Source organism: Galendromus occidentalis, unplaced genomic scaffold (genome assembly GCF_000255335.2).
Source record: "Galendromus occidentalis unplaced genomic scaffold, Mocc_1.1 scf7180000077494, whole genome shotgun sequence".
Taxonomy (NCBI): domain Eukaryota; kingdom Metazoa; phylum Arthropoda; class Arachnida; order Mesostigmata; family Phytoseiidae; genus Galendromus; species Galendromus occidentalis.
In genome coordinates this window covers 152,785-177,737 of record NW_003805482.1, presented here as the reverse complement: position 1 = coordinate 177,737, position 24,953 = coordinate 152,785, and the positions used below count along the sequence as shown (strand labels likewise).

Below are 24,953 nucleotides of genomic sequence, written 5' to 3'. Positions count from 1 at the left end.
CTAGAATGTAACATACTTGAAATGCACTTCGTTGTTTTAGGAGTTCTTAAGCTTTCGACTCACCAACGCTGATGGCAATAAAGGGTGGCTCGGGTATTTTACTAGTAAAGCACTGTAACTAGTGATCGACTGCTTTTCGAGATAACCACCCATCTGAACTCGATAATGTGCTGTTGCTCTAAAGTCTGCGTTGCTTGACATGGTTGGAGCGAGTTTTCGAGTATGTCGACGCTAGCATAAACGCTCTCCTCATTACAACTTCGATTCGGCGTAGAATTTTAAGGCAATCTGAGTATTTTCTATTGAGTATGTGTCACCCTTGTTAAAGTGGTCAGGTCCCGTTAGCATCGTGACAACAACATTCTAGGGATGATTCTAGAAGTGCAGGCAACACAAATGTTGGCTCGTTGTCGGCTGCTTCGGATTCTATCCGTATCGTATACTTATTGAGTATTGTCTGAATGGCTATAAAAATTTTGCGAGTGCATAGTTGAGCATATTCGCCTATTGGAAGCCTACAATCAACTCCAAAACTCAGTGCTGGAAGCTGCTCAGAGGCCATGGAGTTGAATTCTGGGCAGCTAACGGTACGTTGGATCCCCACGGCGAAAGAGTCGGCGACGGGGGGAGTATTTGAGACGGTTGCGCAAGACCTTGATGAGCCGGCTGTTGATACAGGGACCTCGCTGCATAGTAATCATACTGACCCGAGTGCGCGGGCGCGGGAGTACCCGGCCACGGAGCCCCGCTCCATTGCGGCGGCGACTGCAGCATGAATTGGGAACTGGGATTCCATTGCGGTGGTTTAGAGTTGGGAAAACCGCTCGGCACTTGCGGAGAATTGGACCACTGAGAGGGCCAAGTCGGCGGAGGAATCGACGGTGCCGTGACGGCGTACGACGGATACCCTGCTTCGAAATAACGTTCTGGAAATCAAAAGCGATTCATGTCACAACGGAATATGCCTTGCATGTACTTAGAGTATTATTGCGATTGCAATAGAATAATATATCGTGAAGATTCCCGAGGCGAACGCAGAAGATGATAAGAGTTGATTCGAGACCAACGGAAGGATCGCGTGACTCACCAACTGAGTTCTCAGGGGTGGTGAATTGCGTGCCCCCAGGAACACTCGGGCAATTACGTCGACTGTCCTCGACGCTTTGGGCTTTTCTGGATTTTCTCTTTTCAGGAGACGGAGATCCATCGGAAGAGACACCGTCAACCGTTCGACGACGTTTCGCGGGAGACCTATTATTTTTAGCTGGTTCCGGGAAGAAAAGAAAAATGGGTCCATCTTTATACGGAAACGATTTTCATATCTCCCTTCCATCTCCTTGGTGTTTTTCCAGAATACTCGGAAGGAATTTCGTACAGCAACGAACCTTGTATGATACGTTCGGATTCTTTCGCGGCTTCTTGCAGACGGTCGTCAGAAACTGTCCAACCTGTCAGCCTGCAAATTTGAGATCGTCAGTAAAGTGATTACACGGCGGAGATCTCGAGCCTTCTTGGATTCTCTTCGAATATTCGGAATCGTAGAGTCTCGGGATGACTACACGCATCGGTCTCCAGTACTCACTTCAGAAGTCCTTCTTGATCAAATTTGTGCAAGGCCAGCTTGTCCCATCCCTGATTCGCTTCTGGGCTCGCCGGGCTGGGATGCGGTATATCGAAAACTCTCACGGCCCCAGCCTGAGAGTTGTGTGAAGTCAACCACTCAGAAGCTGCTGCGGCACGAGCACTAGGACATAGGAAAAGGTTGAGAATCTCGCGGCTCATTCGTCGATTCGGGGACATTCATGAAGCTGATAGAGCGCATCGCCCCATGTCCTCACGACCGTCGACCAAAAGCAGAGATTTGCAACTCACTAAGCGAATTTCCCGACGCCGACGATCATCTCTGGCTGTAAAAGTTCTACAACTTTCCGCAGCGCCTCGTCGCAGGCTTCAAGGAGTCGCTTCTTAGCTTCGCCTCGCAGCTGATCCGGTGTGATATTCCTTGCGCTATCCTCCATGAAACTCAAGGGACAGAAATTGTACACGATGCAACACTCATAGAAAAGTTCGCTTTTCCCCCCGCAGAGATCCTGCAAGAAAAGGTCCGTTAGCGCTCAATATACAGAGTTGCCCTTGATTCGAACATTTCTGCCGAAGTGGTGAGCTCGCTTCGAAGAGGGACTCACTTTTATTAGTGACCAGAAGCGCTTGCCCGACATTTCACGTTGTTTGCACTTGAACCCCTCGACCGGTCGTTTCGGATGCTCGCGGTAAGGTTTTCTTATTATGCCGCGAACCTCCAGCCAGTCCCTGACGAAGTCCGTGTCTCCGAATGGCACCTGTGGATGTCCCGACGGTCGGAATGGGTTCGAATTCCGGGAATCACTAAATACGTAGTGGCTATCGATTGCTTTTTGAACAATACATATATGCCCAACTCACGCCGTTTTGTGCCATTCCGTAGGGTCCGGGATTGATACCAATGAACAATATTTTGATCCCCGTTCGTGGCTTGATGCTGCCACTGGGAGAAGGACCTTCTGGATTCGCTCCATTTTCCTCGGGGAGATTCCCAACACCGGCGCGGCACACCCCTAGGGCGGCTCTCACGAAATCTCGATGAGTCTCCGCTGCGTAGTCCAGCGGATTGTAGATGTATTTCACTCTGTCATCGTAGGCAATTTCCATCAATTGGTTGCCCAAATTCACTTCGATTTCGAAAAGTTTTTCTGCCAAGTCGTTAGCTGCACGTTGCTGTTCATCGAGAGCGTCCATTCTCTGCTGGCATGTGAATTTGCTTTGAGCTGTTGGAAGAAAGACTGAGATCAGCTCTGAGAGGACAACATCCAAGCTGAGGTTACGCCGGGTTCGCCTTAACGACATTGGGAACTGGGTCTTCTTTCCCAATGTCGGCTCTGTCGGTCCGTCGGTTCCAGCCTCTGCATCGTCTGATATCTCAATTAGTGCAGTGTTCTTGGCCTGATGAAGTCGATGACCGGAGCTTCGACCGACTCAAAATTGAGCTCGTGAGGCATATGGAGTCATCACAGGGATTCACCAGACAGTTTGGTTGCAGGAATCGGTGGCGGTCGCAAGCCCCAGAAAAGGGAGCTCAGCTTCAAAAACGAGACCCTGATGAGATCTTCAAATCGCGACCGCTCTCAGCTTATCGATTCTCTCGTTCGATCAACATCGCCGCACCTTCCGCAAAACTATCATGAGCTCGACAGAGGGGATCCTCAACCTCTACAGGGAAATCGAATTCCTTCATGACGGTTTTGCGAGTGCATCAGCAGTCGAGAACCTTAACGTCGAATTTTGAGGGACGACGTCTTAGCATCTCGCGCCAGGCAGTTTGAGTGAACTCTCGATTTTGGTGAATTATTGTACGATCTCTACAAGGGGCACGCGCAATTCGATCAGAAGGAGCACTCAAAGAACAAGGATCTAAAACGCCCTCTGGATTTTTAGACGGGGATTCCGGAGGCTCGCTCAGACGGCCCTCGCCGCTGAATGTTCGGAGTTCAATCAGGAAGAAATCAGACAATCACTAAAAATGCCGCACATCGCAATTCATCGATAGCGGATGCGACAATCAAGACTTGCATTCGCAAGCGAGAGAAATTCCCGTACAACGCTGGCTTGAACATTACTCGGATCTAGCGCCGAGAGGATTCCCTAAGCTCGACAGAGATCTTCACTTCCAGCGCAGCGATGGATGAGCTTCCAACTCATCAAAAAACTTCGACTGACAGTCGACAGGAAAGGAAGGTGATTATCTGATGGAAGTCGAAAATCGCCGAACGAAGTCCCCCCGAGACGATTCAATGACCATGTGTATCCGGAACGCAGGTATCCGAGTTCCCGACTTCCCTGAAGCGAGGGCGTTTACATTCAATTCCGAGTGTGGACGTCGCGCGGGTTCACCGAGGTTCCAGCCCGGGAACCATTCGGTACACTTCGAACCTCGGAGTATTCGCAACAGCGACCAGGAATCATCAGAACGAGCGTGAGGCAGCAAGCCTGGGATCGTTTCCCCAGAAATTCGGAGAGAATAGAAACATGACTCGCCGACGCATTCCCAACGTTTACAGCTTCAGCATAGGCTGGACGAGCTTGCGCATCTCGAATGCTAAGTGTCCGGCCTTGTTTACCCACAACTTGAATGAGAGCATCCTCAAATTCCTGAGTTCACCGCCTCGATGAGCTTGAGCCTCAGACCTGCGTTAGCGGCTCCGGAGAATACACCCATGCGTCTTGGAGAGACTGCTCTAGCGCTCAATCCGAACACTAGCTCCACGTACCTCTATTTGAACTCAAATTCGCACTCTCAGTGGTGCACTCCTCTCACTCAGGCACTCAGCGTATGTTGTGGTGCTCAGTAGCAGCCGTAGGGATGAGGAGGAGATGAAGAATGATGTTCTCTTTAAATGATTTTGACTGCTCGACGCGCATTCGCTCGAGAGAAAATGGCTCACTCCGACTCCGAAAACTGGATATTGGACAAAAAATTCCTACGACGCTTGGACAGAAGGGGAAGCGCCCGGGATAATTTTATCGCCTGAATAGCATCACAACGGTTCGGACGACATAATCATAAAACATTTACTCCAGAGCGAGTTGAAGCTCCCGCCGAACGCGGCGCTCACGCGGGTAGCGCTATTTCGAAGTGGATGTCAACTCTGGCTCGGCATCGGATGGGCGCCTCCGCATCTTTTGGGAACTGTGCCACGTCCAACTCGGTGTTATCACGTGGCCACTACTACGATGCTGCCTGCCTCCCCCGGTCGCGCATTGTGAACAGATGGGGGCTGGGTCGATTTATCTGAAAAAACATGGCGGCTCACTGAATCGATTCGTCGAGGAAAAGCCCGCAGCGAGGAGGTCACTGCGAGGTCGGGCTGAACCCTCTGGAGGAGGTAGAACCTCTGGGGTTCCAGTCGCTATCACCGTGGCACCATTTCAAGCGCCGAATTGGGATCAGAGCTTTGACAGAGCGGACGCTCGGATGTATTTGGAGTACCCATCAGCTGAGAGTATCGAATCGAAACTCCCGGGGCTCTCCGTGAACTTTCTGTGAAGTTTTGTCCGAGGAACTGATACCGATCGGAGAGTGTAGATCGGACGGTCCCGTCGACGATTTTGTGCCTTTCCGCCGAGCGACAAAGTCCGATCTGCGGGGCGGAGAGGCAGGGGGGCTGTCTCGAGTCAGGACCGAGGGGGACACGAAGGATGAAGTTATCGCCCTCACGAATCTTTGCTGTAGCTCTGAACCTGATACTCCAATCGAGCCGGTTTCCGATGTGAGAGGGGCCCGAGGAGCGTCGACATGTCGCGGTCCCTTCTTTTTGGAGTTCACCGGAGTAGCCATGAGCTGATCATTATTCTCACCCGCCTCCCCAATCAGATCTGTGGGAGCACATGTTCGTAGATAAGATGAGTTCGTCCATTCCTCATTCCGATCAACTCTTTCCGAGTTCAGGATCTGGGTCGCCATCGGTAAGGCGATCATGTAAGGCGAACGCCTGGACCAGGACACGGCGCTGGCGGTGCGATCATCAATATGAACTTGGATTTACAAGAGCGTTGAGCGAGCGTATTGCTCGCGCCCATGGGTTGAAAGACTCGCGAGAAGCCAGCGATTCTGCGAGAGTCTTCCTCGTATCCTGACCATATCTGCAAGTATTGGGAGTGATGTCGGCTACAGCTCCCTCAGCGACGGAGATCGTGACGGCCCTTCGCGCTCGCGACGGGCTCGATCATGGAATAATCGGTGAAGACCCCTCGATCCGCAGCGAAGCGGTACTTTCGGGGGCGGGGGAAGAGCTAGGCTCCGTCAAGACAGAACCCGCTAGACCCAGCTCTTTGAGAACGCGCGGGGGGCGTCATGCCGTGGGTTCGGTTCCTGCTGCCGGCCAAAATTCAGATCCGCGGCCTCGATCCACCCGGAAACATTTGCTTCCGGGATAGTTCCTCGGGAGCAATACCTAATAGGTGCTACCCGGGACGTTGAGGTTCGGCTGTGTGGTCCAGCCAGGGGAATCATTCTCTCTCAGCTCCCCGGGAATCCGCGGTCTCTGTGATGAATGGCAAGAGTAGGTATACGAGTTCCGCGTTCCTTCATCAGTCGTAAGCAATCAGTGGTCTGTATGACCTCGGAGAGTAGGAAGGAGTTTCACCTCCATCACATCCATCATATCCATCTATGTGAGTATTTTCTTGTGCGAGCTCCAGCAGCTTGCTTTCCGTTCCTGCCTGTGAACAAGAATGAAGATGGAAATGGAGATCGAGTCAAGCCATCAGCGAACTCAAACGAACCTTTCTTCGATGGTAATTGGTAGAGCTCCGAAGTTAAGGCATGATGCCTTAAATGCCGATATCCGCCTTTTTCGGCTTTTTTTGATCCAAAATGCCTGTTTCATTTTTTTCGTGCCTAGAGTGCTTTTTTGAGCGTCTAAGAGGCCGAATCCCGAGGATTTTTGGGGAAACTGAGGCTCTACTATTGAGAACGGCGATGAGATGAGGTCGGCGAACCTAGTTTCATCTTGCTTTCGACAACTTACGATGGTCCGCCTGAACGCGCAAAAAATTTTCGTCGTTGTGAAATGCTCGTATCAGATCGGCGTGAAATTACTCACCGACGGGAATCAAAGTTACCACATGAATTTCTTACAATACGACACTGATAGACGCTTCGATGTGTTTGTTTCCCTGCCTATAACGCCTATTCTGCCTTGTTTCGGTGCCATTTTCGAGGGTTTCCAGTGCCTTTCTGCCTGCCTTCTCTGAGATTTTTCAGTGCCTAAACCTCCAAACTCTAGTAATGGGGAATCACCATCGCCGATTCTATGGAGGAAAAGGGTTTAGATCTAGGCGCGAGCGATGGTTTACAGGAGAAGCTATTCCGAAGTCCGACAAGCTCGTGATAGGGCTCCGGTGCGGCGATTTCGTGGGAACCCGAAGGATGTAGAATAATGGCGGAACCCAAAGGGTATGGACGGCTGTTCAAGATGAACCGATGAGTTATTTCGGCTGGCGCGGCGTCAAATATTTGTGGTGGGAAAAACTAAAACTCAGCTCATAGAAACGGATACGGAGGACTGGAGTTCAGAAGACGGGAGACAAGCGTGATGATAAACGAACCATGCAAGGAAACAATGAACCTCTTCCTACTGGTCGGAAAGTATCGGAGACCAGCTCTTGGAGAATGAGTGAGGCACGTCGAACACATTATCAGAGATCAAAGACTACGTGGAACTCCATCGGGAGCTTGTGGCCTGCGGCTGCTTGCCTCCAGGTATGTAGCACTTGAAGAAGACTCCCTCACAGGCACTGAGTCGCCCTGAGGTCGTGAGGAGCGAAGATTGCATGGGCTCAAATCCTCGGAAGCAACGTAGCCGGGACGTTTAACGTGTTCAGTGGTCCAGCCCGAGGAAACCTTCGGGATCTTCGCGTTTGGATCTGCATTGACTCTCACCCCGAGAGTTCCGAAAATCGGCCTCGGCGGCGGGACAACGGGACCGAAGGGAGTCATCCGATCCCGGCCTCCCTATGCTCCAATCACTCAGGAGCAGGAAACTTGAGCCTCACTGACGTATGCAAGGGATAGTGCGAGCGAGCGCTAATCATTCTCCGTCAGGAGAACGTAGTAGGTAGCATTCGTTGACGAGCAAATCTGTTTGACCCGATTTCTGTCTCGGAACGAAGCGGCCTTGAATTCTACGCAGGCCGCAGAGTTTCTCTGGAACACTAGGATCGAGAATGCACTCAGTCGCGAAAACTGCTCCTGCGGCTGGATCAGTTCGCGGAAGGAAACAGTTGATGCCCGTCGCTCGTCCGGGTAGGGAGTGGATAGGCAGCAAATCATGGCTGATCGTATGGTTCGGGGAAGAGCTCGAGGTTCTAAGATGTGTCCGGGGTAGACATACCAACATTATCAAATCGTCTTTGAATAATCGCTCATCGCTTTCGACGACATCTCTCTTCCAACTGGGGACCTTTTAATGAACCGGATCCCTCCCAGGGATTGTAGAAAGTCGGGGTTGCTGCTCAGCTGATCTGGGCTTGGAACCTTCGCTCAGCTGCGTCGTGAAACATGAACGAATTAAAAGAACAGCAATCAGTTAGCTGATGAGTGGGTTAAGAATTTCAGCGGGTGTGCGCGCCCGAATGTCTTCGGCGTCACTCGCGTATCTGACTGTCGTGGGCAGAGCACCAGAAAACGGAATTCTTCTCCAGAGCACAATCGAATCCAAAAACTTTTGTCGGCGGGGATCAGTGGGTCCCATTTCAGCAAAACCGCATATTCCATGAAAAACCGCGGTTATTGACAGCGGTTATTCGCTAACCCCCCATAGAGTCCCATGTTGAAGAAAGACCGCAATCGCGATCAATAACCGCGGTTGCAGAGCCTGCTCAGAACGCGGAGACGGATCGGGAGGAGAGGAGATACTCCGCGTCTTCGGAGATCGGACTGATTGTTCATTTTGTTCACTTCCTTGATAGCCAATGTTTTGGAACGATGGCTCATAAGATCGATGGTCTCGGAGACACGAGACGAAAGGCTGAGTTTCGTCTTTGCCAATGTTTCACGAGATCATCAAGGAGAATTTCGCTGACGTACGGCATTCGTGAGCCATCAATATTCTGGATCAGTGCGAGGAGCCTTGCGCCGAGCTCCAGACAGTAGCATGTCCTCCTCCTACGTGGGTTCATTACGTCGGCCAGTCTCGAGCCGGGACGCCCTCGAGGCTGACCGAATTCTGGGGGAGTTCTTAAGGGAGAATCATCAGGATTCTTTGCGAAGAGCGGATTGCGTAACGATGCTCCATCTTCCAGCGCTTGTGTCAAAACGAGTGTGGGGGCTCGCAGGCGACCAAAATAGACATCTCTTACTCCAGACGGAATATGTGAGGATTCAATCGCTTTTGGGCGTTTCCTTTTTTCTGTCGTCCGGATTTCATCGACGGAAAACTCCGCTCCGCTCGAAGTTCGGACGGAGATCCGTTCAGGAGAACGATCTCGTGCCGCTCCTCCAATCCACGGCTCCCAACGGCGCAGCGCCGCGCCGGCCTTTCTGTTCCGATCGTATACGACTAAAATGTTCTTAGTGATGATCCCGTGCGAGATGATTGTTGGCATTCCTGTTCGGCTACCACGACGACCCGATCGATATTTTCATCACTGCTCCGAGGAGGGAACTCCCGGCCCGGTTATGAAGAGCGAAGCGACTAGATCGAGGCCGCCTTGCCGACAGAATATTAAGCATATTCCACACTACGGTCATACACCACAATGAACGGTGTATGACTGATGATGACGTTATCGTCACGATTCGGATGTTCTAACAGATGCCTCAAACCCTCTCCAGCACCGAAAAACAGGGAGATTTGCTACCTTTGCTTCGGGCTCCTTTTCGGAGAAAAAGTAGCCATGGCGTCGGTCGTTGAGGACCTAGCGAGCAAGAGTCAACTACGTATCGAGGCGGAGTCGAGAAAACCGGGCAATTCCCGGAACGCGGACTTAGCAGCTACACCCTCCAAATTGTGGAAAACTCTCCCGGCCATTTCGTTCATTTGAGTGGGAACCAAGATTCTCTCATCTTATGCATCCGTGATTCTCTCCTCTTGTGAGTCGCTGTCTGTCCTGATCTCAAGTGAGCTCTTCCGACGCGCCGGATTGAATCATGATATGCTGTCATTTCTTCTTGACGTTTACCCTTTTCCCTTGTGACAGATCAGACTTTGGGGAAACCCAGAGATTCTCCGGGTCATCGCGATACGTCAAGAATGGTGGGGAATCTCACATCTCTGGTTTCCGCCGAAGATAGGCGGAGAGGACGGCTTCCTCCGAGGGCGAGCGCCTTGGATGAGCCGTGGAAAAAAAAATGCTCGTCCACCGCGATCGGGAGCGTGCCAGACAACGATCACAAACAGGGAAACAATGGAATCTGATCGTCCGTGTACCGATGTCCGAATAGCTTCCGTATGCCTCCAGTCACATCTGCGAGCATCCGGCGCGAAGGCGGTCCGACGACGGTATGCTTTTTTGCCCGCCACAGCTTATCAAATGTTCCTGATCCTGTTGCTAGTGTGGCAGACGTATCTTCCCGAAAGGCTTCGCTGGGAATCAACGTTCAGAACTCCCACTCCACTTGGCAGAAGATCGACACTTTCGTCCCACTTTCACTGGAAGTCTCGGAAGACAGTGCGGCGATTCCGAGAATAAGCTCCCGGCGTCTCGTATCCGAATTCGCTCGAGACTCCAAACTGTCTCGAGCAGCGTCCCGGCGCCACCTAGAAATGGGAGTCGAATGTTCTGCTGACAGGTTACTAGGTGTTCTCCTCGAGCTTTCATTCCCAGTGTATAAACGGAGCTCTGGTCGAGCGGAAGGCAACTCCGGCGACATCCGACTTCACACACACGTCACTGTTTCCAAGGTTCAATCGGCTTCCGACAACTACAAAGGGCGCGAAAGCGTCGTGGAAGTCGCAGTACTGCTCGGACGGTGAACCTTTGCAGAGATCGCAGGATGAGGTGGTTTCTAGTTTGCGTGCTCGCGCTCTCGGTGCACTCGACTCTCGGGATCGACTACACACACGACCAGATTCAGTACCAGAGCCTAGGAACAAAAAACGGCGCCTATAATTTCGGTTACGACACCGGAGTTTTCGGAGCTCATTCATTCCATCAGCAATGGAGAGATGAAGAGGGTGAGGTGCGCGGAAGATACGGATACACAGATCCCAATGGCGACCTGAGGATTACTCACTACAAAGCTGGCAGGGATGGATACAAAATTTTAATGGTGAGTCTAATCATCGGAGAGAACGTGGCCAAGTGTTCGTGAATCGATAAGGTCGGCATTCCCGATCTAGTATGATGGTCCGGGAAAGTATGCCGCTCCATCGCAACCCATGCGGAAGCGTTTTCGTTTCCGTCCTCGGGACGGAAACAGTTTCTGTTTCCTGGAAACGCTCGGAAAAGTCGTGGTGCTGGAAGGGTCGATAAAATTACGATAGCCGGATCCTTAGAGCGCCTGGGTCCCTCTACTTTTCCACGTCCTCTACGCTGGGAAACTACTCCCCTTGACGAGATCGGCAGCAGGACACGAATAATCTCCAATTGGCCTAGGAACAATAGGAGTCCGCGGGTATTCCCGGGAAAAGTCATAGCATCTAAGAATTATTCGCACATCTGGATCGATCCTCGAGCATCAGTATCGAATGGGGAACACGATTCGTAAAATGCACCGATTTCACGCGTCGACCGGGCGGGGTGTCATTTGTTGTGCACAGACTCAGCCGCCATCATGACTCTCACATTCAGCCTGTCGAATGGGCTCGTTTTCCACCCCGAGCAACACCCGCGAAAGTTCGATCGAGTGTGATTCAGCGACTAGAAAATTCGAAGATGGAGGAGACGAACGCCGCGATGCTGTCTAAGCTTTCCTGTGTGAGCTCAGATCCAGGCCAGACGATCCTTGGGAAATACGTTCACGAGATCTCTCGCGCAGGGAAATCGCTCGCCTCATATAAGTAAATGGAGTTGAGATGCACCAGCAACAGGACGCGTAGCCAACAATCTCGCTGAGACCAGCCGTGTCTGACATCGTCCAATTTTCAGGACAAGGTGGAGCCCGGAAATCCCGTCCGAGCTGGCCCTCGTCCGCCCCCAGGCTCTGGTGATGCTCTTGTCGTCCCAGGAGCAGGAGTGGTTTCCAAAGGATTACCGGCTGATGTTGCTGCAGAGCCAATCAGCAATTACAGGAACGCGCTCGTGGCCTATCCCAATGGTGAGTTCCTGCGATTTGCCTATCCATAGCATCATGCCCTCCCGTCGACCCCAGCAATCTCTTGCGGGTACGATTTGAGCGACGAATCCAGAGTGGGTCGACGACGTTCTGGGATCGGCATAGAGGCTCCTGGCCGAAATTTCCTCCTGGTCTTTTCGAATCGCAGGTCCCCGTGAAGATTACGTGGTTGGGAAGACTCGATATTTCGTCCCATATAGACAGGCCGGACAAGTGGGCCGACCTGCCGATGTTCGCCAGCCATATCCGCAGGCTCTCTCGAAGTTTGACAGGTGAGCCGCGGGAGACTCGCGAAGTCTCTTGTCTTGGAGGTTCCGAAGTTAGCTCCCAGAGTGAAATGACCCGATGTTTCGCAGGTATTACCGACGACCAAGTGAACCGGTGAAGCGCGTGTATTACAAGGATGGCCGGCCCTTGTCGTACAATCCGTTCGAAGTTTACGCACAGAGAGCGACCTTTGGCTACAACCCCTTCGCCTAACGGATGCGGATTGTCTGAGGGAGCGTGGCCGACTCGATCGATCCGAGGAGGCACGAATGTAAATAAATCGAAGGAAGAGAAGCGTTCCCCGCCGGGACGAGTTTCAGAAACTTCTCGAGTTCCAGAGCCGTGGTTCTCCTATTTATATATTTATTGAGCGCCAACCGTATCGAATAAACAACGGTCAAGTGAGACCGGGGAGGAACTCAGTATGTTGCTTTTCTCTCTGCTATAGTGTGTCATTGTGATAAGTTCATCCGAGTGGACCCGGAGGAATAGCATACGGAGCTCAGATTGTTGGTCGAGCGAAGCTTTCCGACCCGACGCTCCGAGCGGAATATTCATGAGATGGCGGGTTGATCTCAAGCGCGTCTCCTCTATTAGAGAGTTATAGCGTGGAATTAATTCCAGACTCATAAGCCTCAACAACCTGGGTGGCTTCGATAGAAGACGTGTCCTCCAGAGTCAGTGGGCAAAGCCTCTGACCCTTCCCAATGAAAGAACTAGTGTCGCGTTCACCCAAGCCTTTCCGACTCTTCTTCTAATTCAATGACCAACGACAAGTCTCCGCTAACAAATTATGTATCGCGGTGCACTGAACTGACGCGTCTCATACTTGTGTTTTCTCATCCCGTTCCCTTCCGATGAGCGCAAAAGCAGAGCTCGAGCCCGGCTTCTTCTAATGAATCGATTGTGAATTGTAAGCGATGAGGTTCCAGCATGAGATGTGCGATGCGACGCCACATCGTTCGTGAAGCATCATCGATAGAATTTCCGATTCTCCCAACGAGCCCAGCCTCACGGGATCCGAATTCGGGGTCAATAGTCTTCCCGCCATCTCCGCATTCCTGATCCAAAAAACCCCGACTCTCCGTGTGGACTTGGATTCATGTTCCAATGCCCACCGAATTTCCTATCTGGAAAATTAGGCGAGAAGTAGGCAGGCGAAATAGCAAGACTCAGTGCACAAGTCACGGAGCGACAGACCGACAATGGAACATTTCTAACCAAACAAGAAACGAACCGGCTTGCCCGCGAGCATCTGACTGAGAGAGAAACACTGGCCAGTGCGGCGGCCGCGAAGGCACCAGGACTGTGTTGCTCTGTCTGTCGGTGGGTCGTGCTGTGGCGGAAGGGTGAACGACATCAAGAGCAAGCATGAAGCCGCGGCGGCAAGAACGACAACGGTGAAAGCGCTGCTGTTTCTCTGCTCTTTTGGAAGAAGTGACTCCTTATGAGTTGCTGACGGCGCGCACAATTCAATAAATGCTGCGTCGATCGCTTCTGAGCTCCCATTAACCTCGTCTAGGCGCTGCATGGGCGGAGGTGGCGACGGCGACGGCGAGGACGGAGCAGGGTTACAACCCTCCGTCGCTGACCAATATACATATCACTCGTCATCGGATAGGTGATGGGATGTCACAACGCAACGAGCGACAACGAGCCGCCGCGAACCGACCTGGGAACGGAAACGCGGCTCGTTCGGGAGCAGATGCCGAGTCGCATTTCGTCGCTGTTTTTCTTCTAGATGCCGATGATGATTTGGGTCCAAACAAGAAATCTGGTCCGTTTTTCGCTGCTCGGAACGATTAGGAAAGTTGCGTGACTCTGCGCTAACGCATAAGACCAGTGACAAGGCTGTGATCTCGGACCACGTTGAGGACAAGAGCTGAGAAGGTAAGAGAGATGCTCTCTGAGTCTGCGGCGCGCTCGGCTTGGCGCTCGCTCGGAAGGGGAGGCCCGATCTCGGAACCAACTACTCAGTAGCCGACCAGCAGTGAGCGAGATGAGTGGGCCCGCCAACGGGGCCTTGTGAGGACGGTCTCGAACAAGGATTACGCAACAACCCCCATTATTTCCCGCTAGTTCGTGAAGTGTGTTCCCGAGTGCTCCATATTCGTACCTGCATCGTCTCATCAATCAATCTGTTCAAGCGACGAGTGTAGTTCAGTGCCTAGTGCGAAGCCATGTCGACGTCCGCAACAGTGACTCTGACTCTAAAGAGCAAACCTAAGATTCAGGCTATTCAGACTCCACCTCGGTAAGGGAATTATGCCACAAGTTCCATTCCTCCGAGCATTCCATCCGGAGAAGGTCTAGAGTTGAAAGTTTTGATCGTAGCGACTCAGCCGCGAGCATCGGGCCGCGAGAGGGGAAACATCGTTCCGTCGAAGTCCCGTGAACTCGACGAGATCTCTCGGACCCCTGGGTACTTCCCGCAATTACGTCGATTCCCTGACGGAATCGGACCCTTTCCAAATATCACCCAACGGAGGCTTCCCGTCGGACCGCGCTACCCTGATATCATGAGCAATGAGGGAGAAGTGGACTCGCTTCACCCGCCGAGCTCCCAAGTACAATGAGACGCATACAGTGACAAGATGACGGAGCGGTGATGGGCGATAAAGCGCCCTCGTTATTCTTGAGCATCGAGCCGATAATCATTCTTAAAGTGGAGCCCGCGAACTTGTTCCCTGACCATCCGGGGAGATCCTGTCGGGTCGTTTAGTTTGGTGCTGGACCGGTTCTGTCTCCATAGTTTGCCTGGCTGGCTGCGTGCCGGTCTGGAAGCCCAGAGAGAAGAGGGGCCTTCGGTTAGCTAGCTAGCCGCCTTGCTAGCTAGCACCGCCATCCAGCCAAGCAAGCAACCAAGCAAGAAACTAGCCAGCCAGACAGACACACATCCCATCTCCACGGTTAGCGCTGCTGGCGGCGGGGACGAGCGCCCGGCAAAATAGGAAAAGAAAGCGAATGAAATATATGCACACCTAATCCCTAATGGTACAAAGGCGCTCTTCGCGAGAACACATAGAAATCTCTGAAACCGGAGTTTCAATTGTTCTGGCTCACTGGCTTCCATTGTTAGTTAGCTAGCCTCGCTGAGAGAGTCATTTGGAAGCCGTGACTTCTCCTACGGGGTCCGAGCTCTATTCAGCTGGAACTTTAATAGTCGGCTGTCCGTGAGTCGCTGGCGACAGCGACGATCGATCAATTCGTCTCTTCATTTTTCCGAGGCTTTTTGTTCCGGTCTGTGAGTGAAGGCGTCCCGGAATGAACAGTCTATTCCCTTATGTTTTCCCAAGGCTGTTCCGCCATACGGAAACTCAATGAATTGAGAGTGATGTCCGGCTGACCGCGTCGGCTTACCTGCTGCTTTCGCGCAGGCCGCTCGGTTGGCCGGCCAGCCAGCTCGCCAGCCGGCCGGCCGATCGGTCGCCTTCCTGGCTGCTCGATGAAGACGTTGACGGTGAGAATAATCTGAATAGAATCCAACCTTCGAACCGGGGAGATTCTCCTAAACAGCTGAATGTGCAAGACTGGAAGCTGACTTCGCGGCGCTTGCGAGCTCTCTACGAGGCTCGTAGAGACGGCGGAGGAATCATTAGAAGTGACATTGGGTCCGCGATGCTTCTCACAGATCAAGATATCAATTCGAGCTACTGCACGAAACAGGAGCGGTTCGTAGGGAACATTCTCCATTCGTTTGTTTTCTCGATCTATCCAGGGGGCACGGGTTCTGAGACGCGTTTTCGAGTGGATCCGTCCTCAATGCCTCCGCAATCGATCGATCGCGCCGCGGATGAGAGCTTCCGGGAAGCTCTTCGGAAGCTGACAATCCGGAGAGATCTGGTATTGGAAGCCATGGTGGGAACACGGCGTCGTATTCGATGGAATCCGAAAATCGCCGACATCGACCTTGTCGCTCCGCTTGGCGTATTCATGCCTCGTTGAGACATCAATCCGTCGCTCCCTGCGAACAGAATAGCCCCCTGAAGTGCGACGCAGAACGTCCGTCACTTGCTTCCAGTGGCTTTCTTCTGTGCAGTGTCCTTTGACGGCCGTTGACCACCTACGTGAGCCGTGGGTCTTCGGCGGGATCCGGACGATTTGGCGAGAGAATCTCCGTGGCGACGAGTTGCTCATTGTCGGATGTTCCAGAATTTCCAAATTACGTTGGTTGATTGCGTGGGGTCCGCGTGCATCTGTCGATCTCCCGGAGTAATTCCGAAGAGGAGTCGATACGGCGATGGCAGGAAGCGGCCCAAGCCCAGGTTTGTTGACCGGAGTGGTGAGCCCCCGGATCTCCGGCGAGGAGTGTTCCGGGTCGCTGCTGCTCCTTCATAATATTGCCGATCAACTCGGAGAAATCTTCATGCAGGAGAGGTTGGAGCTGAACAAGCACCTATCACTCGAAGGAACCTGGCGTCCTGTGTCCAATGATAGTTCTTGAGGTGAATACATAATTATTATTCGCCCTGAGAACCTTCCTGGACTCGGCCCGGAAAGACCTATTCTGCATCCCTCAGTCTTTCAACGACCCGAGACCGGAGTGAAGATTTGAAGGTCTCTCACGTCAGGTATTGATTGTTCTCTGTCAGAGACCCGGAACAATTTCGCACAGCGCGCATTTAGCCCTTGTCTCCCAAAGCGCTTGGTGTGGCTTCGAAGACGAGTTCCGATTTGTCACGGACGATGTAGTCCACGGCTCTAGATGAATTCGATTCTAGCTTCCTGTCAGCGAGTCATCGCTCAGCGACACAAATGCGACCCCTAAGACGGCTCTGACCCAATGCACACGTATGTGTTTTTCGTTAAAGCGATCCACGAATCATCGGTTTACGAGAAATGGTTTCACCCACGGGTGTAGAGAAACAAGCTCGACGCATCTACAAAAAAAACGACTTTCGAGCTCTAGTCTCGCCATGAGTCAAAGTTTCGCCGATGCGGCGTCATCAAGACTCCCGAAGAAGAGGAAATCTTCCTTACGCTCTAAGTCGCAAAAGCTTGACTCACACAACCGAACGAGAGTTGACCTATTTGAAAACTGTAGGCGTTTTCCTTGCCTATCGACGAGCTATGAAAATGTGCGAGGAATTCTCTGCGAGGGAACCCGATGATCGCAATGCCGGCGATCGACGCGGTCCCGGGAACATATTTATGATCACAGGATATCGTCCGGGATCACACGAACAATCGGAGGTTTCCCGCAGATGATCTCAGAGCCTCTCCGATTGGACGTGGGATGATGGGGTACCGGGCCGCGACCAAGATAATTCCACTAAGGCGCATGGAGAACAGTCGGTGATTTGAGGAATCGTCTGGAGACCCATCCCCAGTTTCGAATCACGGTCAGCTCGATGGAAGATGGTGTGAAGGCTTCTCGAGTCCAGATGCCGGGTGGATATGGGCCAGAATGCAGGGAAAAAGATATTGAGTAAACATCTGCGGCGTGACTCATGGGAGCAGGTTCGGGGAGGCTATCCGCTCAGAGATTACAAATCACAGCGATCTCGAACTGATAATGGACCTGGAATTGATTTATGGAAACCTCGTCATGTGATGAAAGGGTTTCGATTAATCAAGGGAACTCCGAAGCTCCGGCTCAAACGCCTTCTTCTCTCCACAGATCACCCGGTACAGCAGTGAAGTTGAAACTAACGAAAGCACCACCTCCTCAATCTCCGGGCTTACCGGCCCCGGTCCAGCCCTCTAGTTCAGCTACTCCGTCAAGTGGAGCGGAACGAAAATCTCCGCCCAAGAACGGGACAACGACACCAAAACTCGCTCGGAAACTCTCTGTGTCAAGGAAACCGGAACCTCCGGCTCAGAAGCCCGAGCCCGTGCCTCCAAAAAAGGTGTTTTCACGCTTCTCGCTCAAACGAAACAGCGTAGACAAGACCATGACCACAGCAAAACAGATCGAAGCCGAGCAGAAACCCGATCCTCCAGTCGATCCCTTAGCCGAGCCCCCTAAGGAGACAAGCGCCCCGAAAACAGCCTCGAACGCTGTCGCGGTAAACGGAGCCCTGACCAATGGCCACTCGGCGAACGATGCCACGGGAAACTCGGGGACGGATCGCGGGGAGGAGAAAGCAGACGTTAAGAAGGCAGATCACAACGTGGCGAGCACGCACATCGTTCCGGAGGCTTCTCTCCCAAAAGAGAAAAATCGAAACGAAGCTTTCAGTCAATCTTCGGAAGCAGGTCCAGTGGCTGACAAGTCTAATCCTGGGCTGATTCCCGAGAGTGGAATATCTACGAAGAAGAAAGTGATTAAGAGAACTCTTGTGAATAAGAAACCTCCGGAAATCGATGGGACCTCGAATGGAGTTCTCGCCGCGCCAAAAGAAATCGCACAATCGCCAAGCACAGAACCGATAGGCATAGCGCCTCCGGAGTCGATAGAACCGGAGAAGGAGTCGGGAAGTGATTCGGTTCCGAACCAAGAATCGAATCACGTGGGAAAACGCGCCGAGGGAGAAGTAGATGATGCACGTATAGAAAGCACAAGCGACCAAGCAGAGCCGCGAAACCATGTCTCGGATTCCACAGCCACTGACGATGCCGAGGAAACCTCCACAGCATCGACGCTCACCCCAGTACCCTCCGATGACTTTTCTTCAACTCAAGACTTATTGCCCAAACCGGAGCGTGTAACCACCGCTGATGTAAATAATACTGACACCAATCAACCGCTAGCAATCGGAAGCCCCCCTCAACCTGTACAAAGCCTCCTCCCTGAGCTCAAACACCAGACTGACGTGATTGGCAAACCTCCGAAACCCGCATCGGAGAAACGCGAAGACACCTCGTCGACTAGTAAGACGTCGAACACCAGTGGGAAACCTCTACAGAAACCTCTCAATCTAGCTCAGAAGATCCTTGAAGCAGCTCTCCAGGTGAGTCCCGATCAAATCTCTCTCTTTCTTCCCAGGCACCCTGACTCCCGGATCGGGGATTTAATTCCTGAACTGTGAAGTGTAGCATCGGAATGAATATTATTTACTCGTAGGGATGAATAATGTGAATTTCTTTCAGAAAACGTCTGCTTTGACTTCCGCTAGTCCCAAAGCTCCTCAGCCGCCGCTGGCGGCGACTTCCTCAAGTTCGGCTCACGGCTCAACTTGTTCCCTGGTCGAGATGGCCCATCCTTTTGCTCCCACGAACTCTCAACCCCCCTCGAGACCGTCCTCCGTCATGGCGAACATCCAGACCGTTGACATCAGGAACCTAGGTGAGTGATTCCGCAACGAGAGTGAACCATCTGAAGCGTCGGATCGGAGGGCGGAGGTGGGACAGCTCCCATTTTCAGAGGTGGCCAAGCTTTCTCTGCGTGAAATTCAGTGCGTGAAGCTTACTCCGGAAAGCTAAGCTTGTGGTATCCAAGTCCGTTGAGCTCCCTTCGAGAACTTCAATCGATGAGCTCCACCGCGAGAAGTGCACTTCGCAAACTCTCTCTATGAGGGAGATCGCTGCTCGACATATGTTACATTGACTTGGAGGGTTCCGATTCCGCTGCCCGACGATATTCCTGGTGTAGGATCTTACGATCAACGCTTCGAAATTGACTTAAGCGGGAAGGACACCGCTCAACCTCAAGCCTCCGCTGGGACTGATGAGGTTGCGTTCGATAAAAAGATACTTTTGCCTGATTAGTAGAACTCGTTCATCTCTTCTGGAGGGACGATGCAGCGGATGGAGGGGCAGAATTTATCACGTTTCGACCGCAACTCCTTGAGCTTCCCGTCAAGTTGTTCCTCAGAACTCGCCCAGTAACGAAGCAGCGAAAGACGGGCTAGAAGTGTCGCTCGGTTAGAAACAACGCAAAAACAGTCATATATCTTTCGGTGCCGGTCTGTTCTCGAAAAAGCCTTCTCTAAAGCGTAAACAGATTTCGATACAATTTCGAAATGGGTCAGCGAACCGAGGTCTGGGATGCTCGCTCGACGATTGCTAAGTCATAGCTTCAATGCATATGGGGGAACGACGGAGGGACAACAAGCTCGTTCTCGAGGTCGCTCCGGCAAACGCTGGCTACAGTTCAATAAGATTCGGCCGGCGTGGATTGCTCTCTGAGCCCTTCCCGAGAGGGAAACGACCTTCAGACTTTCTCGGGGCCGATTGTTCGACATGGTCCGACGGAGATCGGGATCGGTTGCTTTCGTTGGCTGGGTAGCTCGAGGCAGAGCACAAGCACACGACGGCTGGCTCACTCAGCATATTCTCCATCGTTTACATTCAGTGCTTGGAACGATGCACCGACAGATCGGTGATCTCTGACGCCGAGCTGCGCTCAATTCTTCTTCCTCAACTCGAAATAAGTCAACGTGTTTGCCTAGGGGCTTTTGTCTAAAGGAATCGGTCAGAGAGTTTTCGTCGAATAAATCGATCAACATCCACCGGAGGAGGCGTACCTTCAGAGGAAGCAGCGGTCGCGACGGAAGCACAGAGGGTCGACTTTGACATTATTGATCTTTCTTTGCTGATGCGGACTAAGCCCGCTGGAAGGGAAATCTCTGCTAGGTGAAACAATAATCGTGTCTCCGTCTTCGTGCGCTTCCGAATCTCGGTGTTCGGAATCTCCATCAATGTTCGAGAAGCTAGCGGGTAGTTCTTCTCGTGGCATTCCAGCCGTCCGGCACTACGAGGTCCACCCACGGAATCTATCTCGGCGGTTCAGGTCGCTGGAGAATACAGAGAAATGAGTATCGTTTTCCACGGAATCCTTGTCAATGGGGATAGCGCTTCGTCCTGAAGGCTGCAGAGACGCTCGTTTCCGCTGCGAGGCATTCCGAGTTCAGACGTCTGTCGAAATCCCACACGTTTGTCTAGGTAATTCCTAGAAACGTAAACACTCAAATTCAGCGCGTCCTTCTATTACAGGTCAATTGCTTCGGAGTCCGACACCACGACCTCTATCGGTTCTCGATGCTGAACGGCCAGATGAAGGTGATAACAAAGAAGGTGATCTCGTCGAATCCTCCTGTTTCCGCGGCAGCTTGTTTCCATATCCAGACAACGCCTCGTCATCAGGTGTCAGCTGTTCATTGAGCACGAACTCGCTGGCCACCACCCTAGCTCAATCTCGTTCTGTGTCTCCGGAATCCTTGATATCTCTATCGGTTTGTCAGAGTAATGTTTCGTCGCGGCACAACTCGAAGAAGGTCAGTGCGAATGAATCGAGTTCAAGCTAGAAATACGGGCTGGAATAAGTCCCAGGATCGTATTTCGCAAATGACAGAAAGCTCCAAGTTCTCAATAAGCGTGTATCAGTTCGGATATGCGATCGGCAGCCTTGGCTGTGGGTGCTACGCCAGGGTTCCCAGCGGTATCAGCACAAGACTCGCATCACACTCACGCGAACATGAACCACTTCGGTCATTGAATCAGCGTTCCGGCATATCAAAGGGTGATCTGGTTGTAGTACAATGTACCATCAACCCTTGGCGTGCTCTCACGCCCATTCGAACACTTGTCCATGGAATTGTGACACGGGAGAGAGATTCCGCCACCGTCTCATTTTTATTTCCAGGAAAACTTCAGATCCGAGTCATCTGAGATTCGGGGTGACCAACAAGCTGTTGATGCCCTGGAAAGAAGGCAGACGAGGTCAGTGATCCGAGAGCTATAGATCCCTCTCAAATCAGCTCCGACCTGAGCTATCGATTCGCAAATCAGCGGCGAATTGGCAGAGCCCGCGGTCGGCGATGATCCGGGCATCCTAGAAACTTCGATTACTTAGCTGACACTAATCTCGATTTTCAAGGTTGGAAAACGATCTTCGAGAAGCTCACACTTCCCTCTCTCGTGAGAGAGCGAACTTGGTGAAGCTGCAAGAGGTGAGCGTAGATGAATTCTCGATGCTCCTATGTATTGAGATCTGAATCTCGTTGAAGTGGCGTGCGCTCCAGAATTCGGAGGATGAAGAGTGCTATATTTGTCGCCGACGGGTCTCGATTCAACAAGTACAATTCCTAAGGAACTCAATCAAGCTCGATACGAGCGGAACGATGCGCAACAAAGACTCGATTCTGTCATCGCAGAATCGGTACGAAAAGAAAAACTCGTTCAGAAACTTCAACGCGAACTCCACAGTACTACCGATCATGAAAATTCCACAGAAGTTGAGGTACCTGGCCAAAACTCAGAGGATAGAAGCGCGAAAAAGTTCACGTTTCGAGAATACGCATTTCGTCTCATTTCCTTGGCGATAATAGAGCCCTTTCGAATCAGGTCGGCATGCTCAAGCGCGAGCAGGCGCGCCTCGAAACTCAGGTCTCGAGTCAGCAGGAGGACATACAGGATTTACAATCTCAATTGCAACTCCTCCGAGGGCAGAACAAACAAATGCAAGAGGAGATGACGAAACAGAGTGAACAGTATAAAAGTGAGCTGAAGTCTAGGGAAAGAGAACTCGAACAGGTAAATATTACGCTCTACTCCTCTCGAGGCTCGAGATGATCCGGAGAATCGGGATCCTATTCGCCTGATCGAGGGAATGAGTTCTAGGAACTAAAGAAAGCATTGATTATCCCACAGATCAAGAGCGCTGCGCACAACGAAGTGGCTCACTATCAGAATATGTTAAAAGAAACCCAGGAGCAGCGACGCGAGCTCCTGCGCAAGAACTCGGAACTGCAAGACAACAGATCAGAATTGATACAGCAGGTGAGACCGCAGAGGGAGTAAAGAACGAAGTATGGAATCGGGAACTCTGCGCGTGATCCACGCTGACTGAGTGCCCTTTTCGGGATACCGCGCTACTCCTCTGAGTGGATACCCGACTACGGAGTTTTCGGACATGAAGGACGCACGTTGTGATGGGGATGAAGAACTGAAACTCTCAATATTATCCTAGGTGAGGGAGGTGGGAGACCAAGCTGGCAACGAAAAGCGTTTGAAACGCTGCCTGTACAGAACGCTTGTGCTCCTGAGAGACGCAAGAGTCACGATAGAGCATATGAGAGCAACACAACCTAGCAGAACGCATCTAAGCAAGTTAGTTGGCTCCTTTCTACGATTTAAGCCGAAGTCAGTCTGGTCTAATGCCTTTGAAACTCCAGCGAACTACGGCCCTTATTTACGATCCATAGATTGAGGCAGAAAGCTGAAGAAGCGGATCAGCTGAAAGAGATCGCCGAGCGAACTAAGGAATCAGCAATAGCGCAGAGTGAGCAGCTGGAGCAGGCACTCGAACAGGTTTGGTTTTTTCGCATATTCTTGGATTCTTCGTGTCCCGGTCATGAAGTTTCGCCCCCCCCTTCCTCGCGGGATCGATGACTCGATGTTTCGGGCTCTCCGCAGATGGCACAAACCCGCAACTTCCTTCAGACTCGCGCGGAGAAACTCGCGAGCGATAATAAGCAGCTCCAGGGTCAGCTCGATGATCTGGTCGTAGAGCACAGTGAACTCGAAGATAGATATAAGAAACAAATCAGCGTAAATTGCAACGAACAGGTGCGCGATCCAGTTATTTCAAGGTTGACGGATTTCCGAGGGTGGAGCGAGCTGGAAACGAAATGGCAACATAGATGCATCAAGGTGTGCCTGAACAAATCCGTTTGAACATTCCAGGAGGCCCGGGAAGAACAAGCGAATAAAATCGTTAAGCTAGAGGCTCAAGTTGAAACTTTAGAATCAAGAATTCAACAGATGCGCTTCGAACGACAGGTCTGTTCTGGAGGTCGCAGAATTCATAACCTCATTAAGAGCCTGACTCCAGATGGGCGGCCGCCGACGCTGATTGGGGGCCCGTGAGGCTCTCCTGAATTCATATCCATCTTTTGACAGGTTGAAGACGATTGTAAAGTGAATTCCGTCTTGAACACATTCGAAACGAGAACCAATCAGCTGGAGTTGAAGCTCGAGACTGAGAAACTAGACAAGCACAAGCTTCAGGTATCTATGGGAGAGCGACACGGACAGTCCGAGGAATAGGAAGTTTGGCACGCCCAAGTAACGCCATTGGGTGTCATTCCAGACGCAATTCAACCGTTTATCGGATCAGTTGGAGAACATGAGGCGGGAACTCGACTCCGCTCAGAAGAGGGAGGCGAGCCTTCAAATCACCACAACAAATCAGCAGAGGTAATGTCCGAACACTGTACAGCGTTCTCTGCAGCTGATAGTGCTCACTCAGAGGAATTCTCGGACACTAGATTGGAGAATTAGAGAGTTGGAGACACAAAAATTCAAGCCCCTCCCATCCGCCTCAGGTGCTTGCTGGACATGCGCCGAGAGCTGGCAGATACCCGGGATCGCAATTGTCAGATGCGTATGGAGAGACAGACTCTGGTGAGTCGTTTTTCCGAGCTTTTCGAGCATCCGTTTTCGCCCCAACATAAATAGCAGAGGAAAAAATTCGGAAGGATCGCGAGCAGGAACTGAACTCGACATTTGTTCCCAGGACTCCCAGCTCGAGGAGCTCCTAGAAGAAGTTCGACATCTGCAAACGTGCTTACGCGTCGCAAACCAGCGCATCCGGGATCTAGAAATCGCGCTCGAAACAACTGATCCTATCCAGATCGAGAACATCATGTAAGTTCGGAACATTGGCACGGAGAGAACGGTTGATCGGGGATTGGGTAAAGTTCCGATACACGGCTGAAGTCCTTGTTTTTCTCCGAATCAAACAGGGAGAGCATAATTGAGGATTCCGCCAGTGACGACTACGAGGACGCCGACGAGAGCACGCAAGCGAAGTAGCATATCGCGCTCGGTGTATCGTCCCACTGTTTTTTCTCCTCTCACTGTAAAAATAGGCGATATATTTAGGGGAACGGAACGATGAGGAATAATTTAATAAAGCGAATTTCTGTTTACGACGCCGTCGTCATCAATGCAGAGGAAGGCGGACGGTCGAAACTCTTCCCTCTGCCTT

The 24,953-nt window shown here is 51.8% G+C and overlaps 3 protein-coding genes across 3 annotated transcripts; 2 read left to right on the top strand and 1 right to left on the bottom strand.

Moving 5' to 3' along the window:
- Nucleotides 1–534: 534 nt before the first annotated feature.
- Smug (Single-strand-selective monofunctional uracil-DNA glycosylase) lies at nucleotides 535–2,775 on the bottom strand. Its single transcript, XM_029112316.1, has 8 exons — nucleotides 2,591–2,775; nucleotides 2,443–2,518; nucleotides 2,187–2,339; nucleotides 1,873–2,090; nucleotides 1,583–1,744; nucleotides 1,386–1,456; nucleotides 1,088–1,264; nucleotides 535–926 (listed from the first exon to the last, which is right to left on the bottom strand). The coding sequence occupies exons 1-8, from the start codon at nucleotides 2,773–2,775 to the stop codon at nucleotides 535–537; spliced, it is 1,434 nt and encodes a 477-aa protein (XP_028968149.1).
- A 7,721-nt stretch (nucleotides 2,776–10,496) lies between these two features.
- On the top strand, nucleotides 10,497–12,502 carry LOC100907617 (uncharacterized). Its single transcript, XM_003746271.3, has 4 exons — nucleotides 10,497–10,807; nucleotides 11,626–11,794; nucleotides 11,961–12,084; nucleotides 12,169–12,502. Exons 1-4 carry the CDS (start codon nucleotides 10,532–10,534, stop codon nucleotides 12,290–12,292), a joined length of 693 nt encoding a protein of 230 aa, XP_003746319.1. The 5' UTR covers nucleotides 10,497–10,531; the 3' UTR covers nucleotides 12,293–12,502.
- A 1,757-nt stretch (nucleotides 12,503–14,259) lies between these two features.
- On the top strand, nucleotides 14,260–24,778 carry LOC100907468 (MAR-binding filament-like protein 1). The gene is made up of 18 exons (XM_029112315.1): nucleotides 14,260–14,333; nucleotides 17,700–19,007; nucleotides 19,138–19,307; nucleotides 20,957–21,237; nucleotides 21,606–21,682; nucleotides 21,840–21,912; nucleotides 22,053–22,202; nucleotides 22,307–22,495; nucleotides 22,613–22,741; nucleotides 22,932–23,071; nucleotides 23,167–23,272; nucleotides 23,378–23,530; nucleotides 23,648–23,743; nucleotides 23,864–23,971; nucleotides 24,054–24,160; nucleotides 24,289–24,367; nucleotides 24,480–24,610; nucleotides 24,709–24,778. The coding sequence occupies exons 1-18, from the start codon at nucleotides 14,260–14,262 to the stop codon at nucleotides 24,776–24,778; spliced, it is 3,441 nt and encodes a 1,146-aa protein (XP_028968148.1).
- The last annotated feature ends 175 nt before the right edge of the window (nucleotides 24,779–24,953 follow it).

Coding starts and splice junctions, on each gene's coding strand:
- LOC100907468 (XM_029112315.1), top strand. CDS start 14,260: ATGTCGACGTCCGCAACAGTGACTCTGACTCTAAAGAGCAAACCTAAG. Junction 23,531..23,647: donor GCGTAAATTGCAACGAACAG/GTGCGCGATCCA, acceptor TGAACATTCCAG/GAGGCCCGGGAAGAACAAGC. Junction 24,368..24,479: donor GTATGGAGAGACAGACTCTG/GTGAGTCGTTTT, acceptor ATTTGTTCCCAG/GACTCCCAGCTCGAGGAGCT.
- LOC100907617 (XM_003746271.3), top strand. CDS start 10,532: ATGAGGTGGTTTCTAGTTTGCGTGCTCGCGCTCTCGGTGCACTCGACT. Junction 10,808..11,625: donor ATGGATACAAAATTTTAATG/GTGAGTCTAATC, acceptor TCCAATTTTCAG/GACAAGGTGGAGCCCGGAAA. Junction 12,085..12,168: donor GCTCTCTCGAAGTTTGACAG/GTGAGCCGCGGG, acceptor GATGTTTCGCAG/GTATTACCGACGACCAAGTG.
- Smug (XM_029112316.1), bottom strand. CDS start 2,775: ATGGACGCTCTCGATGAACAGCAACGTGCAGCTAACGACTTGGCAGAA. Junction 2,091..2,186: donor GCTTCTGGTCACTAATAAAA/GTGAGTCCCTCT, acceptor CTTTTCTTGCAG/GATCTCTGCGGGGGGAAAAG. Junction 927..1,087: donor CACCCCTGAGAACTCAGTTG/GTGAGTCACGCG, acceptor TTTGATTTCCAG/AACGTTATTTCGAAGCAGGG.